The sequence below is a fragment of the Lagopus leucura genome, unplaced genomic scaffold (assembly GCF_019238085.1).
Source record: "Lagopus leucura isolate 7727_CA_CO unplaced genomic scaffold, USGS_WTPT01 Super-Scaffold_100035, whole genome shotgun sequence".
Taxonomy (NCBI): Eukaryota; Metazoa; Chordata; class Aves; order Galliformes; family Phasianidae; genus Lagopus; species Lagopus leucura.
In genome coordinates, this window is record NW_024962284.1 from 1,185,846 (window position 1) to 1,206,174 (window position 20,329).

Below are 20,329 nucleotides of genomic sequence, written 5' to 3' on the forward strand. Positions count from 1 at the left end.
AAAGCACAAAGACGCTGCTGTTCCTGCCTTGCTGCTATCAGCCAAGGACTACTTGCACAACAGTGGCTGTTGGATCTATTTCTGTGATTAGCTGCTTGAATCAGAGGGAAAAGTGTGTTTTCTCACCCTGCATCACTCCAGTTTCTTTCCTAGGATCAGATTCTACTCTGGGAGGAGAGGTAGCAGCATCTGGTTTGCCTCGGTTTCTTCTGCACTTTGGGGGCATGCAGTGCTTTTTAACAGCGTTTTGCACAGCTTCCTAGTCAAGGAGCAGTGATGCATCACTTTGTAAGGAAATCAAATTTCATCAGGAGCATTGCTTTACCCCACGAAGCAGCACTTGCAGAATTGCTGTATACTGCTGTGTCCACAAGGAGCAATGCTGAATGGATAATGGAATTTAAAAACAGAGGCTGTGAAGGAGACTGATTCAATAGCTGCGGAAACAACTTTCCTTTTTAAAATCTGTCATTCCGGTCATATCCAAAATCAGTTTCTGTGTTTGGATTTTCTCGTGTCCCTTTGGGTTTGCCTGAAACTGCAAAATCAAGGCAGCTCCAATCTGTCGAGTTAGTATGGCATTTAGAAGTCTTGTTAGCTTTAAAAGGAAGCCGAAGCAGGAATTCCATTATGTTTGGAAATATTTCTACTAGCACTACGGCAGATTGGTGCACGTGGAGCAACTGACAGGCACAAAGCCCTCATTTAGAACAGAACGCAAACTGCAGCTCCTCAGACACCACAGGTTGTGGTGTCCAACCATCTTATTTTTTGTATTTATTTTTCTGCATTTCACCCTGGCTGGCAGTCCTGAAAACCTCTTGCTAAACTTTATTTAAAAGCCAGCTTGCAGTTGCCGTTCCCGCTATTTAAGTCTCCCCTCAGGCGGACGCTACTCGTTGCAGGCGTTTCCCGCCTCCGCCCGCCAGGTGGCGCCTGGCCGCCCTCCTGTCGCGGCGCAGAGGCGCGCGCGCGCTTTTGAAAAATAACGGCCGGCAACCCCGCAACTTCCTGCTTCCGGAGGGCGCCGCCAGGGTGCGCGCTGCCACGCTCTCACGTTGACGCGCGGGGCGGGGCGCGCTGCCGGCCCGGAAGCGGCGCACGCGGGGCGCGGCGCGGGAATGGGCTCGCGGGTAGAGGAGGCGGCTGGCAGCTCTGTGCCCACAGGGCCTGAGCGGGACGACGAGATGGCTGAGCTGTCTGACGGCGAGGAGGCCTGGGAGGAGGAAGAGGAGGAGGAGCGGAGAGCAGGCGAGGGGCTGCGTGCCCGCTGCCTTTTCTGCGATAGGTGAGCGGCCCCCAGGGCCGGGCTTCTCAGAGAAGGAGCAGGCGTGCAGCAGGTGGGGCTCCCAGCCCTCAGGTTGTGTCTCTGGCTCTGCCGTGTTATGCCCGTGTGTCGGAATGCAGCAGTGTAAGCTGCGTGCGTTACAGCTCCCGCGTAATGGTGTTTGAGTGCTGTGTGCTCAGTAACTGTCTGCTTGCAGGTGGTTCTGCAGCCCCGAAGATGTGTTCTGCCACTGTAACGCGGAGCATCAGTTTAATGTTCGTGATGTGGTCAGAAAACACGGTAGGTGCTGACCCTGACTAATAACTACCTGTGTATTGTTGTCTGTTAAAAACAAGTTGTGAAGATCAGCTTAATGGATTTCATGTTGGTGATTGGATATAGCAATATCTATATTCATGCTCGTTGCTACCTGCATGTTTTCTGTACTGAGAGAGCTCTTATCAGGCTCACTTTGGTTAGTAGCTCTCTGCTGGCTCACTCTGAGTCTCTGCTGTCTGCTTTGTCTCCTCAGGCACTGTGCTAAGTGTGCATGGCCATGAATAGGGTTGAGCTAGTCACCTGTCTTGCGAGTTGCTATGTGATGCCTGGACTTATCACAGGAGAACCAAAAATCTAATTATGATTTTTTTTAAGGCTAATTTCTGCTTAAGACTCCCGTGCATTTAGGCCAAGATGGTGACTAAAGGAAAGAACATACAGGAGGATGCACATGGAGCTAAGGGGTGGTGCTTTGGAAGAGTTAAGTGTTGAACTGCTGAACCTCAAATTCACATCCTACTGCTGGTAGAGGAAAACCTAGGCAACAGAGGAAAGAGAAAGAGGATTGGAGAAACAGTGCTTTGGGAGTGTGTATGAAAAATGGGAGAGAAGAAGGGTTGGGAACTACATGAAGTGTTTAGAAATCTGCGTGTGAAATACTTACACCTGGTCTGCTTTCAGTCTAAAACCCAATAGAAGATATTTTGGGTTTATGTGGCATCCTCTCTGCTCTTGAGGAAAGTACATAATTACAGTAACTTGATCTTTTTGAGTTAGGCTGCGGTTTTAAATTAGTATAAGTGTGTGTTCTTGATTAGTAGGATCAATTTACCTGTTTGTTTGTTTTTAAGCAGAAAGCTGAAAAGTATAACAAGGAGCACAACAGTCTAAAATATCAGCAAGATGGCCTGGTAGGAGATAAATATGGCTGTTCCAATGTACATTGCTTACTAAATGAAGGAAATACTTGCTAGTGAGATGAGTTGGCATGTTTTCTTTTCTTGACATGTGGTAAAAGTATCTGTACTAAAGGTGAGGATTTTATAGTTTGAACCTAAAAAGAGCAGAATCGTAGATGGCATATCTAAGATAGGAAAACTGTACTGGGTGATGATGTACACCCTAAGGGGAAGCTGGCTGACTGAACAAGTAATTACTAATCTTATCACTGTAAAATGTGGATTTTCAGTAACACAAGCTGTCTCTGCTTTTTTTTTTTTTTCTTTCCAGGACTTGATTTTTATGGATACATTAAACTAATAAACTTTGTCAGGCTGAAGGTAAGTGTGCCATGTAATATTTCTGTAGCTGATGTCTGGAGAATGTGAAATCCAGACACTGTGCTTTCAATGTTCTTTTTAAAAATAACTGTATGGAAACGAGGATGACACTTGTAGAAGTAAGAGTTTCGTAGCCATTGATTGGTTTATTTAGGTGTGAGCATTTTAACTATAAAGTTGTTTTAATTTCAAATGTGTTTATTTAACGTGACTTCTGTTGTTTCTGTGAGATAAATTTTATACTTGCAAAAAGCTGGTGCTGTGTTGTGATACTATTTTGTTACTTCGTCTTGGCCTCTGACTTGGAGGTCTGGCTCTAGTATTGGGGTTACCTCTAAGTGACAGAAGTTTCTTGGTTAACAAGTGTGCAAAAAAGGCTTTCGTGGGAATGTGAGCCATCTGCTGCAGCGCAAGGAAACTTAGGTCTCAGAATGTAGAATTAAGCTTTGCAAAAAATAACAAGAAAAGCTGTTGGGCACCTATGGTTTTAAGTTATGCTTGGCTAGCTTTTGTGTTTGTGTTGACTTGAATATGGGTTCTTTGGTTGTTCTGAGGATGTTTACATTTATAATGAAGAACATTTTGCCCAACTGAAGTTTTTTTAAATGAAATTTTCAAGTCTTTACTTAAATCCTTGGATGGTTATTTAAAGCATAACTAACTATTCACAGTAAATCATTTAAACGAAAAAACTGGTCCAGAATCGGACCTCTCCTTTTCCTAAGGAAAGGAATTAATTCCTATTAATTATGCAAGTGGGAGAGAATGTAGCGTTTCTGAAATTGATCCCCAAAGCACTATGCACGTGGAAAGACTTTGCACAATTAGGATCTTGGCTTTACAGATTAGCCCTGTTGTAAGCTGTGAGCCTGACACAGCTGAACACCTGAGTAAACTTGATTCCTGGCAGCAGTGCAATCCTAAAGATACCTTTTGACATCTGTCAGTCTCCTATGCTTTGCTGCTTGTACTGGGTTCCACAATCCTGGGTTTTGCTACCAGTCTAGCTTCTAGATGTATTTTTGTGTTGTTCTATGGTCACCATGGTTGTAGTGTTAGTATGCTATTTTGGATATGTGCTGTCAGAACTAGGATGGAAGACAGAACTTAATTTCTTTACTGTTGCTGCTTGTGCTTTAAAACAGTATTTATCATAGCCCTTGCCATAAAGCTGCTTTGGAAATGTCACATTTATTTTAATGGGTGGAAGAAAAGGCCTTTGCTTTATTGTCTTGAATGGACTTGGATGGTTTGTTTTTTCGAAGGAACTTAGCCTACATGCTCTTCTTCTTTCCTTTAGAAACCTATGCCAGCTTATTTGAATTCACTCAGCAGCCCGCTGCCTTGGGATGGAGAGGAATATCTGAAACCAGAGCTGGAAGATGATCTCCTGCTTCAGTTTGGTAGGAGATTGTATTTTAGAATTCAGTGTATTGTATCTTGAGGTAAATGTGATGTTTGCATCATGCAAAGTAACCCTTCCTGTACTGAAATTAATTTGAGTATGCTTAAGAAGGTCCATGTAATAGTTTAAGTCAGGATGTTACATCGTTCTCTGATATTTCTACCACATATTGTCAATTAGTTTTAATGGCTGGGATTTCTGTAGCCTTGTTTATTATCTGCATTCACTTACATTAAATATGTTCTTAGTTGCCATGTGTAGTAATTAAGCAGATGAAAGGGGTATTACACCTATATTTCAGTGAGGCTTCTATGAGATTTATAAACCTAAACACAGGCGCTTAAAACTGGGTGACTTCAATAAAAAAAAACCACAGTAGAAGAATAGAGCAAGGAATTAGTTGTGTTGAAAATTCCTTCATCTTTTATATGGATTGTCATTGGATAAAGGGAGTGTAAGATGAGAGTTAGGCTTTCTAGTGGTTCTGACAGTCTGTTTGCTAGAAATCCTTAGGAATACAGTTTGACTTCAGAACATCCTTTAGCAGCCCACAAAACTCCTACTGGCTTATTTGGCACTTGATTGGGTATCTTTCTTTGACCTGAACTATGAGATATTTAAACTCTACTGGAGCTTTCCCACTTAGTACTGTCTGTTTCTAAACAAGTCCAGCTATTGCTAGCACACGGAGGGATGGCGCAGGGTGCTATAGTGCTTGAGCGTGTATTTAGTATACGTTTCACTGGTTATAAGCCTGTCCTGTGTGTGCTCTTTATGCAAGTTACAGGATTCTGGGATGTGTGGTTCTTTCAACTGCCTTTGCGGTTTGCTGATGGTTATGGATTATCTGAACATCTCCAATTTGTATTTTAAGTATCTCTTTGTGCTTGAGGAACAAGTAGTTGGTCTGCTATCGTTAAATGTAATAAACATAGTTATGGTTTATTTATTTTTGTTAGTGAAGTCGTTATCCTGACAAGCTGCAGTTGCTTCTTAACACCCCTGGAAATGTGCTAGCATTGTCCTTTGAACCGCTGATAACTTTTTAAAGAAGTCTCAGCTCAGGATGTACTTGTTTTGCTAAGTTTGAGTTCACTTTTAGCATCTTGCTTTTATTGAGTTTCTGCAGCTGGCTCTCTCAAATTCAGCGATGTTATTGCCTACAAGAAACAGAAATAGCAGTACTGGTTGAGTATTATGTTTATAAGCAGGTTTATAGTTTTTCCTCCTTTTTGTTTCAACAGATACAGAAGACCTATGTGAACCCACAGACATTTTGTGTTCTAATGGCTTAAATGATACCTCGGTGCTCCTTAAACAATTAAAGCATGCAGAAGACAGAGCAAGACTTGCTGAAGCAGCCCTTGCTAGAGCACAAGATGATCTTCAGAAAATGAGGTAAGTGCTTTAGCTGAGGTTTTTTTATCTGATATGTTTTAGACAAGATAGAACAGTTTCTAAGACCAATAAGATTTGTAAGAAGTAGTAGAGTGTAACGGTGGAATAGAACTCATATCTTGTGTTGGAAATTTTTGTGTGGTTTAATTTTTCTCTTATCGATGATCAGTGAAATTGTAAAAACTGTGTAAACAAAGCATGGTTAGGAAGGCTGAGTAAACACCCAGAATAGAAACATGTATTTTTCTTCAGACCACTCTGTTTTTCACTTTTCCAGTAGTCCTTTAAATATGAATTAAGTGTTGAAGATGTATGCAGTGCTCCACGAGGGAGTCTGAATTACAAGACTTGGAGCATCTCGAGAGAGATTTTTGTGCCGATTCAGTTTTCCCCTTCCCCATTTATTTTTAAGTGGAATCCAGTTCCTTCAACAGCTGTACATCATGCTTGTAAATCTTGAGGTCTTCAGAATGGAGGTTAATGATGCATATGCATAAAAACAGGAATTTAAGTTTCTTTAGAGAACACATGAGATTCAATACTATATGGAAATATCATTTCAAGATGATAACTGCAGTGATAAGGCACTGAAAAACTGGGTTGACTGAACTTAATTCATACTCTCCTTCAAATCCCAACAACTATGGCAAAATAGGCAGTTTTGTTCTAAGAATTTCAGGTCTTCTCTTGCAATTTCTTTTCAGCTCTGTAAGATTCATTCAGCCTTACATATTTTAGGCTTGTTCATCAAGCTACCCCTTGGTATAAGCAGGACCCTTTAACTGCTCTTTTTCAGTGTAGGTTTTTCCAATTCAGAAGGGATCAACCAGCAGGAAAAGTAGCCAGTTGTGATGAAGCAGCCTGCTTGGAAATTATGGACAGATTAACCAGCTACATTGTAGTAGCCTGTGTGCTGTAGTTTGTAGTGATACTGGTTTGTACTGTTATTTATGACTGTGTACAGGTGTTTTCTTTCAGGTAGACAGCATAGGGCTTCCCTCAGTGCAATTAAAGTAGCTCAGAAGTCAAATGTGAAGTGGAAATTAATTTAAGGGACCTTAAGCTACAGCAGCCTGTTTTTTCTCTTGTCTTTGGTCATTGAAATTGGTTTATGCCAGTATTTAGAAGGCTGGTTCATTGACCCGAACTTCTGGAATATAAAATCTAGGTGAAGGAGCTTTCTCGTGCTTTACCTGTCTGCAGAGACTTCTTGGGAGATTATGCAACTGCAATTTGTCTCAGTGTTTATATTATGCAGATTTTTCTCTCTAGAATTGGGAAAAAACATTAGGTGTTTTAATGACTGTCTGTTTAGGATCAGTCGTGCAACTCCCTGGAAATTGTTGCCTTATGAGTGTGAAAATATGGGAGGGCCTGCTAAATGAGTATAATGTAATATCTGTGGAAATGTTTCTCCAGGCTTGCCAGGCTCTGCAGTCGTTTATGATGAAGTTGGTTCCGCCCTGATACTTCAGCTTTGAAGTTCTTTCTTTAGCTGTCCACGAGTTATTCAGTGATGTGTGCTGAATGGTTCTTCAGTACTGCTTGTTTACTGAGTCCGTATCTACGTGACACGACATGACCTCTTTTGTTGCCCTGTGGATGTTTACCACTGTGGCTCTAGCTTTTGTACTAGACCAGCAAGTGCAGAACAGATGATTCCTATATAAAAGTAGAAATTAACTATGAATTGTGGCTGGCACATAGATAAATACAGTGAGTGTTTCAGTGCTGATGTTTACTGCTTCAAATGAGAGAGAAATGCTGAAGCGTAATGCACCAAGTGCTGGATCGTCATGCAGCAGCCTCCAGACGCCAGCAGAGGGAGATTGTGCACATTTGAAGTCTATGCTAGACCCATTGCTGTAGAAACCCCTGGGCAGTCTGGATTCCTTCTCTCTTTCAAGCCCCTGCCCCCACTTCCCAGTCGTGCTCTCATAAGCATGTCTCAAGAGTATATTTCGAATTGATTACAGACAGTTTGCACAGGATTTCGTGATGAACGCCGATGTCGGAAGCAGCTCGTCATCCAACACCACTGCAGACCTTTGTGAGGATGAGGATGGCGTTTACTTCAGCTCCTATGGGCATTATGGGATACATGAAGAGATGCTGAAGGTTAGAAAGTGATCTCAACTGCATCTTAGTAGGACTAAAGAGGAGATGGAATGAAGTGGGCTGTGTGCCTGTAAATATACTGCAGAGCAGCTGCATTTTTAACCCTTTCTATGCAAAATATTTTTTTCCTTTGGAGATTAGTTGAGTTCCTATTTTCAGTTTTATTCCTTTTGTGTAAGTTCTGTTTACTGTACAGGAAGTACTAGGTACACAGAATCATTCACTACAGATATGTGTTTTGAAATGTTGTGTTTTCCATACCACAACTCTACCTTGGCAGAAGCAGCTTTTCATGTAGGCTTAAAAGAGAAATGAAATAATGTGGTACAGACAATGAATTTTTCTAAGTTCATATTTTCTGAACAATTGGAGTTTGCCTTATTGTAGAAATATTGTAAACTGAAACTAGGTATTTGTGCACCATCCAACATACTGATAATAGAACACTGAACAGCTGGAAAAATTATGTGCACCTCTTATATAATAAAGATGATATAAAATAGTCAGAATTGTTCAAAGGGAAACCTGTAATGCCCTTTTAACTTCAAAAAAGAAAATAATGTTATAATTGGCATGCAAACCAACATCCCTTAATGCTTCCTTTCATAGAAAAAGTCACGATTAAAAGTGTTGTAAGCAGATTTACTGTTTTATGGCATAAATAAAATTCTTTCCTGCCTGTATGGATAAAATATGAACTTGTGAAGTACCTTAGTCCTTACAGGTAGTATGTGTATCCTTCTGTGTTGGAGATCCGTTAGTGGCCCCACTGTAGAAACACTCATAGATCTGTATTAAGAATAATGTAAGTATGAGGTAGGTTATGAAGGGGAGGGAGTGCTGTGGAAAGACAAAGCACTGCTGCAGAGGTGGAGGGATGTTCTCCAGAATGCATAAGCTAGGGAAATACGATCAAAATCTTGAAGATAAATAATAGAAGTTGGGTTTGGCAGTCAGTTATATTAAAAATTAAGAAAAGTGTTTGAGATGTCATGGGAATGGATGGGGAAGCCTTTGCTACTGAAGTTCTTAGTAATTCTGCGTCTCTGCAGAAGATCGATTTTTAGAAAATCATATTCTGTTGATTTCAGGGAGTGTTTGTCAGGATGCCTTTCAGAACTCTGACTTCTTTTCTAAACAGGAAAAGGTTGATTTTTACCATGTATAAATTGAATGTTTTGCTGTGTGCCTGATGTTTACTTAGGTTTTGGTGCATCAACCTTATTTAAATTGGCCAGTAACTCGCTACGTTTGAAGGAAGGAGGCTGTCTGCGTTTGTCTGACAACACTGTTTTGAAACCTTTTTTCTTTATTCTTAGTAGTGACAGCACAAAGTTTGTTTGTTTCTTTTACAGCACTCATTTCAAATACAGGAAAGATAACTGCTGCTTTTCAGCAGTGAAATGCCCAGTCACTTCCCTGTTCCTTTTATTTTTTTTTTTTCTTTGAGAATGTCTTGTATAGTAATCTGAGTGAAATTTCTTTCCACTTTATTTAAAAAAAAAAAAAAGTGTGACATGGCAGTGGTGAGTGAAAGTAATTCGTAAGTAGAGAGACCTGAAAGTGAATGACTGTGGCTTACTCAAGCCAGTAATGCATATAGGAGACACAGGATCTTGCACTGTATTGATTAAGCTGGGGCAGTGCTGAGGCAGTGTCAGTGGGCAGGATGTAAAGCTGAAAGCTTTGCAGCTGACTGCATTATTGACTGATGTTGAACCTTCTTTTTTTTCATTCTATTTTGGTTGTTTCAGCAAATAGTGTGATAGGAGTGAACTAGTAAAAATAGTTATTGTTGAAATATTTTTTCTCAATGTAATATTATAGTAATAAAGTATAATTTTAAAGGATTCACTTTTTTATTCATAGTTGTGTACTTTTAAAGTACAATTTTCTACACTGTTTGGGCTGTATTTGAGATGATGCTTTTTAACCTTATCTGGATTCTAGGGTTTTCAAGACTGAGTATAGCTTAGTTTGTCTAAATAATTGTTATGAATATACCTTTTGTTCTCACCCCGATCTTTTTTTTCCTAATAAAACACTTCTCACTAGAGAAAGTTTATTTAATTTAAATATTTTTTTCTAAACATTTTCTGCCATAGTAGAAGAATGTAATCTTGATTATTTTTCTACTTTAGTATTGTTTCTAGGCCAAATGTCTTAGATAAAGATCACTTTTGTAAGGCTTTCATTTGCATTGTTCTAACATCTGACTTACAACAGCAGTTCCAAAACTGACTGCTAGCTGTAAATTTGTGTACTGGCTGATGCACATTAAATGAATTACTATATCACCATGCTGGCAGATTGAGCTATGCCATCAGCTTTCATACACTAAGATACTATAAATGCTTGGTTAGATGCTCGTTAGGAACTTTAAAGCACCCAAAAATCAAACATAAAAGGTCAGTATGGTGTAAGTTGTCTTTTTTGTATGTTTGTTTTTGCTGTTTTTTTCCTCCACTTGTAGAGGTTCAGCTGACTTGGTTTGCTTAGGCAGTAAATTTTAAAGGGTTGCAGTACAGAACTTCATTGTTGCAGAATCCTTATAGGTGTAGTAGCAACAAAACATCTGTAGGTCAGGTTAAAAGCCAGTTGCTCAGCATGTTTGAACTGTATCTTGTATACAAATAAGCCAAGTAAACATTGTGTGGGTTTTTTTTAAATCATAGGATAAAGTGCGTACAGAAAGCTATCGTGACTTCATCTATCAAAATCCACATATCTTCAAGGACAAGGTGCGTAAAACAGTTCAGAAAATTCAGTAATTTCTGTTTTTGTTTTTGTTTTTTTTTTTGTTTCTGTTCCTTGCAGTGGTAGAAATGGTACAGACCAGCTGCTTTGTGGCTTTGGAAATGGAGTATTGCACTGACAAGGTTTGATTTAATAGACTCAGCTTTTATTAGTTGATAGAATGTTATTCAGCTGCTGGAGGGTGGATAGTGCTGATAACAGAAGTGTTGATTGCTGTTGTCATTGTTGTGTGTGCTGTGTCAGGATGTTCATTAATTATGTTGGTGGGGTTAGGCTGAGCCTTTCTTGTCTAGTATATTAAGCAGAATCCATCTTAGAGGGGCTCAAACACAATTTAAGTGAATTTCAATCTGTGCCTGATTTCAGTAAAGACATCCTAGGAGCACTGAGTAATTAAAACTGGGGAAGAATTCACACGCAACTGACTTGTTGAATTGTTGCTTAATGCATCCAGGCTAGGTTATTACGAAGGGACTTGAAATCAGCAGCTGGTATTTCACTTGCAATGAGGAAAAAAGAGACCTGTCTTTATGATCCTACTGTGGTTATGACCCCAGTGCAGTTGTAACCTGCTTGTCTTCTGTATTTTGCTTGGCTGTTTCTGATGAGTTTGATGTCTTCTGAGTTATGCTACGCAGGCTTCTGTTCTGGAGTAGCTTTCATCCACTTACTACTTACATTCTTCAGCTGGCAAGTTCATGGAATCTTCCATAAACTTCCAATTGTTATGTGAATTTTGATTGATACTTTGTTAATCAGCAAGACTTGAGTATAGCTGTGGAGGAAATGAAGGTGTGCCCATCTAATAGCTGCTCTTTATATTTCTTACATCAGATTTCTTTTAGCAACTTTTGCTTCAGCTCATGTCATAAGCCTGTTTTTACTAAACACAGCTAAGGTTTTCATTGCAGTGACAGCAAGCAAAAGTGTCTTTAAAACATGATGCTGACAGTTTGTCAAAAGTTGTGAATGATCAGATAGCTTGATGGCTCGTCCTACAGGGCAGAAAGATTCAGTAAAGAAGCAAAACTTTCCCGTGTGCAGTTCAGTTTCGCAGATGAACCTTGAATTGATAACTGGATTTTCACAGGGGGCAGCTGATCTCTGAGTTCCCAATTAGCTGGTATCCAGATGACCTGTGGGTTGCAGATTTCTGCTTGAGGAAGTGTTCACATGCTTTGTTTAACTTGGGTGTCATATGATGCTCTCAAAATCATATTGAAGAGTGAAACTTCCATCTTGAGAAAATAAGCAGATTCCTCTTAAAAGTTTGTTTACAATTACTAAGAAAATGAATAAAAGGAATAGTCTGACACTGTGTTTCCAAGATTCTTGTAGTATCTATAGAAATCATATGACATTTCCCTTTAGGAGATATGTGGTGATGCTTTTTTGTTGTTTATGAAAAGATAGCTGTGAGAGTAGTTTATTAAGAGAGCTTATCTAAACTTTTAATTACTAATCTGAAGTGTCCCTTAAGAAATGCATGAAATCAGCATATCTATGTCATCAATGCTGTATTGAGGAGAAAAAAGGAAGTTTTTAAAACATCCCTTCTACTAAGAATTCATAGATGGAATTAATTTAATTGACCAAGTTAGCTAAAAGCCTGTTTTTCTGAATTTGAAGTACTTTTTTTTTTTCCCCATTATGAAAACAAGAATATCGGTTTGGGTTCAGCTGCAGAGAAAAACGTGATAACTGCGGTGTGTTATGGTATAGTCAGATCACTAGTCCAGCTGTTCCAGATCCCTGGTGAGAGGCCATATGTGATCACTGCAAGAATGTGTTGGCTGCAGACCCTTGTCCTTAGGCTAATTGGTGATCATTCTGCTCGCCTTTCCCTTTCTCAGATGTGTTCCAGCTTGTGCGTATTCTCTCCCTTGCCTTTTTCTCCATCCCTGTCCCCTGCCTAAGTCTAGATGAGTTCCATCTGGGTTTTTAAGTGACCAGGGCAGCTGTCCAAATGTTGTCCATTTTGATTTTTTTCCCATTTGTGGTGATTGCTCTCTTTCATACAACTGCATGTCGAGAGCAGTCTTTTGCAGAGGTTTGTTTTTGGCTCTGACTTCTAGCTATCATGGCTCAGCAGTTCTGTTAACTACCATGGCCAAGTGCTAGAACAGATGATTCTGGGGGCATGAGATTTCAACAGCTGCAGGAACATTCTAGTCACTTCCTATTCCTGTCTCCAGAAGATTTCAGCCTAGACACTTCTGTAGCCTTTGCTACTCCTGCGTAACGTGTCGCAGATGGGTCACAGCACAGACTCCCTTTGGAAGAAAGCTGCAGACTTTAAGTAGAACAACTATATCTCCAACTGTTGTTTCAGAGGTAGTGCTGGGATGCCAGTGTTTTCTAGGCTGATTCCAGATAGTAAGTTTGTTTATGAAGGCACGTGGCATTTGCTTCATCAGTTGCTGCTTCCCTGTGCACCGCAACAGAGGTCACGCTTTGTTGCTAAGTATAAAAGGGTATTTTAATTCTTGCTGGGTTCAGTGTTGTTGTCTGTATTCATCCTCAAAGTTGTATAATATACAGTGCAAACGTGCCTATTGTGCAGAACATTCATGAGCTTAAATTCTGGAAACTTGTAGTGTGAAATTTAAAAGGGCTTATGTAAGTTTTTTGTTGTGCCAAGCAGTCTTAATTGTTCGTTCGTAAGAGTGCATTGTTGCCTTGAAATATTTTGTAAAAAGGAGTTGTAATTCTCAAGTGTGACATTGATTACTAAGTGATGTGATACCTCCTTAATGAATTAATGCCATGTCTTGAAGAATTCATGTCATGAAAGCTATGAAGACCATTTTACAACAGTGGAATCTGTGCTAAGGGGAGCTAGTGAAATAAGTTGGTACTCCCTTCTAATGGATGATTCTTTTGATTACTGTTACTAGTAGTTTCAGAAGGTATGGCACACTGGTGTTATCAGTGAGTAGGCGTTTTCTTTCTTTTTGTATTCTCCTTTTGAAGCGTATGTACCTCTTAACTATCGCATTGAGTTTTTGTACTTGAAGGGAAGAATGAAACACACAAACATGTAATTATGATTTAAAGTCAGAAATCTTAAGATGTAAGATAGGAACAGTTGTGTGAATTTACTTTGGATTAAAAAGGATGTAGCCAATGAAGAAGATAAATATTGATATAGTAAGAATGCTGAGAGAATGCATTCTCAGTGTTGAACAGTCTGTGGTTGAGACATTTCTTTTCTTACACAAAGAGATATGAATTTTCAGTGACTTCAGATGTTCTTTATGTTGAGCAATGTAGATATTTTAGAATTAATTTGTAAATGTTTTTTACACTTGTTGAAATTACTTAACAGATCTACTTAAAGAAAATATAAAGGCTTTTGGCTTTGTGAGTATTTATGTATACATTATCTTCTTGTGCTATAGTTGGAATTAAACTACTGGAAAGAATACAATTTTTTCAGACTTCAGGAGAAACTGCAAAGTTAGAATGTGCTAAATTCAGTTGTTAGGATGATTAACTAATATTACAATTTTTAAGGCTCTTATTTCTTCTTTCTCCTTTTTATATAACTTTTTTTAGTTGTTTCCTAAGTAGTTACTTGGGATGAAAATGATCCCAGCAGCAGCGGGAGCTGGTCTGCTTTATTGCCCGTCTGTAAAAGGCAGAGGATCCTATAGGAGATCTGAAGTTACAATTGTGATTTGACTTGGATATCTGAATGTAATAGGAAGATCTGATGCTACCTTTTTTTTTTTTTTTCTTCCATTAGAATGTGTAGAAGGGTGTGTAGAAAAATCAGAGCAAAGGAAATAAATGGAAGCAAAAATATGTTGCTTACTCATTTCAGGTTGTTTTGGATGTTGGCTGCGGAACTGGAATACTCTCCATGTTTGCTGCCAAAGCAGGTGCAAAGAAAGTGATTGGAGTAGACCAATCTGAAATCATTTATCAAGCCATGGACATCATTAGGTAGGAAAGCTGTGGGAAAAGCGTATGGTAAATATTGCTGTAAAAAGTTACTAAAATATTTTTCCTAATTAATGATCACGTATCACTTGGTTTGTCTTTTACTGAAGTCCTTCTTTGATCTGAAGATTAAAACAGGCTTTAATTTCTGTAAGCTAATTTTGTGGATTACAGAAAATTGAAAGCTTCACTTTACTGTGAATATATATATATATTCACATATAATATATATTATATATTATATATAATATATATATAATATATAATACAAATATATATATTTAGATCTTCCTGTTGGAGCTGTTGTGGATTTGAAGAAAAAAAAAAAAAAAAAAAAAAAAAAAAAGAAAAAAAGCTTGTTGTGGAATCATACACTCACCAGGGTTGGAAAACACCTCCAAGGTGATCCAGTGCAACCGTCCACCTACCACCAGTATTTCCCCACTAAACCATGCCCCTTAGTGCAGCATATAATTGTTCTTGAACACCTCCGGGTGACTCCGCCACCTCCCGGTGCAACCTGTTATGTATTAGCTATTTTCACCAGTTTTAACACCAACTGAGATGTGAAATTTTGTGATTATGTGGTATCAACCTTTCTCTAGTAAGATTTTCTATGTTACTATATTTAAGGGACTCACTCTTTGTGGAGAGTAATGAAAGTCTACTATCTCATTTTAATTAGTTGGAAGCATGCTATTTGTGAGGTTGCTAAGAAAAGATGTTTCAGTGAAAACGACAAACACAATGTGTACCATGTAAACTCACAGAATTCTGTAGAGTGGAAGGGACCCCTGAAGGACATCTGGTCTAGGCACCATTCAGTTCGGGTTCTGCTGCAGCAGGCGGTTCAGACATTGTTTGGTTAAGTTCTGGACATTGCCACTTCTGTCTGAACTTCTGGCAAATGTCTTATTTGACTAGCCTCACTCTTATTTTTTAAATATCAAATTGAAATTTCTGTGGTTGCAGCTTTTGTCCACGGCCTCTCATCCAGTTGTTGTGATATTAGAGGCTTGCTTTGTCATCTCTTCAACCTCATGTTAGGTAGGGGCGGGCAGTGGGTATTCACCTTTTATCCTTAAAGCAAAGGAAACCCACTTCTCAGTCTCTCCCTGAGTGTTATGTGCTCCAGCCCCTGGTTATCCTGGTGAATCCCATATGTCACTGTCTTGTACTGCAGGTCTCCCATCTGAATGCTGCACTCCAGGTGTATTTTCACAAGTGTCAAATAGTAGGAAAAGTTTGTTCCTTGAGCTGCTGCTCCCATCTTCTGTGTATGACACAGCTGGTTATTATTTCTACAGGGGTGTGCTGGTTGCTCATGTTCAACTTGTTCACCAGCACCCCTTGTTAGAACAGAGTGGAGAAAAGCAACCAGAGTTGATTTCTAACCCTCAAGAACCAATCTGTCTTGTTTTGTGGGATTATTCCAGCTGAGGTGGTCTTTGTCTTTGCGAAGCTGAGGTTCCTATCAGCTCGTTTCTACAGTCTCTCCCTTCTAATTTATCATCTGCTTTCCTCAATTGAGATCCATCCAGAAATTTTATAAGGGTGCATTCTTTCCCATCGTCTAGGTTGCTCGATTGGTATCAGATCTAGCACTGAATCCTGAGGGACACCTCTGATACCTGGCTGTCAGACTTTGTATTACTTTTCTCAACTCTTTCAGATCTCATGGTTTGGAAGGCTTTCCTCTCATGTAGTAGTTTATTTATCTATTCAATGTTTCACTAATTTACCTTTATTGGGATAATATTGGAGGCTTGTGAGTGTGTAAAAATAAAAGAATGGTGCCTGAGCGCTTAAGGACTTTCGAACTTGAAGCATGGGAAATGTAGGCTAAAATATGTACTGTTGATAACTGAGGTTAATAATGCTTTTTTTATTCAAAGCATCTGTGAAATAAAAAGCAAAAATAGCTGCTGAGGAATTTGGGGATCACGGTTCATGGGATTTTAATGATACAGTAATATTGTTCTTGAGGTGTAATTCTGGGGACACAACATGTCACACTTGGATGCTGTAACATTTTTCTGTTAAATAAATACCTGGTTAAGAAAAGTGCAATATTAAATATTAGTTGCAACGTGGAGTGCATAAATAGTATCCAAGTTGTTTTTCCTACAGTCTGTAAACTTCTTTACATGTTACATTGAAATTAAATATGTAATTAAAAATACTGAGGAAGAATACTGGTTTATAGTGTCCTTGTGCAGTGTCATTTACAACGTTATCTTTATGTACTTTTTGCTCTTAAAATACTGATACAAGTGATAGCCCTTTTAATTTCTGTTTTTATTTTTCCCTCTGAACTTCTGTTTTGACTCCTGTTTACAAAACTAAGCATGATATTAGTGGTGAACAGCTATTCTTCTAAGGGAAGGCTGTCACATGTGCAGAATTTAATTGATGCTTCTTACAGCCCACGTGTTCAAGCAGCCCTTTGACCCTTTCCCTCCTTTTTTTCTGTTCTTTCTCCTATTGTCTTCTAGATGGAATTTTTAATGTGATTACTGATTTGCATTGAGAGTCAGATGGTGTGAGAGAGTGAGATGTCAGGCTGTGGGGGGAAGGGGCAGGGATGGGAACTACAGTGGATAGATAAATTTCTTTGGGAGTACTTTTTTCCTCTCTGTAACATTAGCTATAGGTATGTAGCAATTTAACTGTCATGGAGTTTTTTGTTTCAAAAATACCTTCCTTATACAGAATGTTTGTATCATTACTTGTGTGTGAGGTAATACTGATTGATAATTAAACAATGCAGATAATTTTGGCAAAAATCACAGCGAGGACAAGGCCTTCATCATGGAGTAACTGTAATATTGTTCTAAATGGGAATGTTCTCAGTGGCTTTGCTGCTGGCTTCCTCAAATGACAAAAGAAAGCAAAACAGCACAGTTGTGCAGAAGAGCTTTGTACAAAGCTAACTTCGATTTCTGTCCTAGTGTGATGAGTAGGTTCTAATCACTGCAGACTTACACTACAAGGGTCAAAGAAGGATAATTAGAAACAAGCAACTCTAAATAAAAAGGAGTATAATTGTAAATTGGCTTCTTTTCTGTTCTGGGTTCTGAAGTCTGCACGCTTGCATGCACAAGAAGTTGGAGGTACACGGTTGTACTGTCTGCCACCTTTGCCTGATGCTTAATGTCCTGAAATTTTTTGGCGTTCTGGTAACATACCCTCTGAAGTATAACTAACAAGAATAATATTGCCTCTTAGCCTTTTTTGGGGGGAGGAGGGAAAAACAACTCAGTAGAGACATCAGTATATCTCTCTTGACAGCATCTAATGGAAATATAAACTAACTGGCTTATGTTATGACTTGCAGATTAAATAAACTTGAAAATATCATTACGTTAATCAAAGGAAGAATTGAAGAAGTAGATCTGCCTTTGGAGAAAGTGGATGTAATTATATCTGAATGGATGGTAAGGCATATGAATGTTCTTTTCAAAGCATTGCTGTTCTTAGGAAAAAAAATGCATTGTTTTGTTATAAACGCCTGAAAAGTTCTTCTCCAAGGATTACTTCTTAAACCAACAAGACATTGTGCTTATAGCAGTGTTTTTCATAACCTGGAGGTGGGATGACAGTTTAAATTATGTGGTATTCAAATAGAGTTCTTCATCTTCGTTGTACATGTTACTTCAGGTCAAAGTTCTGTAGGTGCAGTTAAGCTGTTTTGGATATAGCCAGTAAGTTGGAGTTACGTAGTTGAGCATGCAAATCTATGGAACTATTCTATACTCATGAATAGTAATATTACAGCTGCTCTTATGATAATACTTGATGTTTTGTATTAGTCATGTAGCTTAGATGATTTTGATAAATAAAATACCTTTAAGTCCATGAAGACAACTCAAGACAGGGAAAGTGAATTAGAGGAGCGTGTATGCTGCGATATCTGTAAATAGAGAGAACTTGAAAACAGCATTGCTACTGATTGCAGAGTTTTTAGTGTATGAATGAAATAACTGATTGTAAAAGTACATGATGATGATAATGGATCATTTGTATGCTGCTTAGTGCATTGGTTATTTCCTGGAATGTGTTTGATTTCAGGTGCTGGACTATTATCATTCTTTCATATGCTTTTTTTCAAACAGTTGTGCTTGCTGCATTGTATTGCTACTAATAAAGAAATCTGTTTGACAAGACCCAGGGTCAGGCTGAATTACGTAGTGGTTTAGTCTGTTCATTGTCAAAAGTGTGGGGGAAGCACTCTGACTTTTTTTGTGGACTTCCACAATTCAGTTTCCTATGTCACAGACCTTGAAAAAGCTCTTAAAAAAATGTTGTTTTTCCATAATAATTGCCACTGTTCGGATTTGAATTTAAAGGATAGAAGAATTTTTCATTAAGATCAGTAATGAAAGCTTAAATTCTTTTGTGTGGCTGTTCTAGATGCAGAGAGGCCTTTGGGCATGTTCACTATGCATCCGTATGTATTTAACTTCCAGATAAAGGTGAAAATAAATTGTTCTGAAGTATTTTCATGTGCTGGCAAACTATAAATGTGTTGTTCCGCTGCTGTAAAGAATGTTATGTAGAGCATGAGCTGAATTTAATGTGGAGGTTGCTTGTTTCAGTAAAGATTTAAACTAGTAGTAGTGGTAGTAGTGGATTAAAAACCAGTGTGTTATGATTAGTGATTTCTGACAACGTAGTGACTTCACTAGAAACAATAATAGCTCTTTTGAGGAAACTTCTGATCAGTTTCTAATATATGTGCCAGAATCATGTTTTCAAGAGCATATTTTTTTATTTTGGAGTCCAAGCTTTGCTTTTGAAAATGATTTGGGCACTTCAGAACCTAAGATGTGTTGTAAATGGATTCCTCTAAGGTGAAATAGAGGACAATGTAAAGCACTTCATGTAAGAAATCAGGTAATGGATGTTCTCTGTTTCCCATTTTGGTGCTGATTTAGCTTTTAATGTTACAATTATATAAATGTACGCTTGGCTTAATGAGGTATTCTAAACATTTAGGGGTGTTACTATTTTTATAGGTTGCTGCAATACGGAGATAAAGAGGACAATGCTGTGAGTGTAAGATTGATAGCTGGGTATGGAGCACAGACAGTTCCAACACTGTCCAGAGAGGAGTCTTATGTTGTCTAGATGCAAATGAAGATTCCTCTTTGTCTGGCTTTCTCATGTTCCCCATTTTCACAACTGTGTGAATTGGCTTTTTCTTTTCACTCTCTGATTCTGAGCAGTGTGAAATATTTTGTGTTAATATGAGAACAGAAGTGCTTGAAAATTGACTGACCACTTGCTTGAAGATCTTGTACTTGCTAAGCATGGAAGCAAAAAGGATCTCAATATATCATGTTTTCTGTTCTTTGTTTGGAGTGTCTGGATGAACTAGCAGGGAAACCTCAATGGGTAATTTTTCTTTGTAACAAAAAATATGAAAACTTGCTGCTGCTTTTAGCCAGCAAGCTGCTACACTAGCAATTACTAAACCCTTCTATGGAGCCATCGCTTGGTTTTGCTTGGCAGAGAGCGGTGCTGAAAACCAGTTCTGTAAGCTTTTTAGAGCCATGCATCAGGAAGTTATAAGCAGGTGTGCAGCAATAGAACAGAGGCTGGAGGGAGGGAAAGATGCTGCATCCAGCAGGAATATTTCTAGAATGCACTTTCTGAGAAAACTGGCACATGAGTGTGTTATCAAAGGTACAGCACTGCTTTACGAGCACCTTCATTGCAGTGATTTCTGGTGATTATTCACAGGTCACTTACACAAGTAGACTTCCACAGGTTGCTATTCCTACCTATTCCATTTTTACATTTATTCCCTTAAAATACACAGAAATGGGAGAAGCATCTTAAATATTATGTAATGAGTAGTTTGGGTGTCTGTATGTC

The 20,329-nt window shown here is 38.7% G+C and overlaps 1 protein-coding gene across 1 annotated transcript in view; it reads left to right on the plus strand.

Moving 5' to 3' along the window:
- Window positions 1–1,096: 1,096 nt before the first annotated feature.
- The window catches only part of PRMT3 (protein arginine methyltransferase 3), a 48,344-nt gene continuing 29,111 nt past the window's right edge, over window positions 1,097–20,329 (plus strand). Inside the window, exons 1-9 of the mRNA XM_042882727.1 lie at window positions 1,097–1,288; window positions 1,485–1,567; window positions 2,777–2,826; window positions 4,127–4,229; window positions 5,476–5,629; window positions 7,606–7,747; window positions 10,423–10,488; window positions 14,331–14,452; window positions 17,787–17,886. Coding sequence (XP_042738661.1) covers window positions 1,122–1,288; window positions 1,485–1,567; window positions 2,777–2,826; window positions 4,127–4,229; window positions 5,476–5,629; window positions 7,606–7,747; window positions 10,423–10,488; window positions 14,331–14,452; window positions 17,787–17,886 — 987 coding nt within the window. The 5' untranslated portion in view covers window positions 1,097–1,121. The remainder of the gene's footprint in view (window positions 1,289–1,484; window positions 1,568–2,776; window positions 2,827–4,126; window positions 4,230–5,475; window positions 5,630–7,605; window positions 7,748–10,422; window positions 10,489–14,330; window positions 14,453–17,786; window positions 17,887–20,329) is intronic.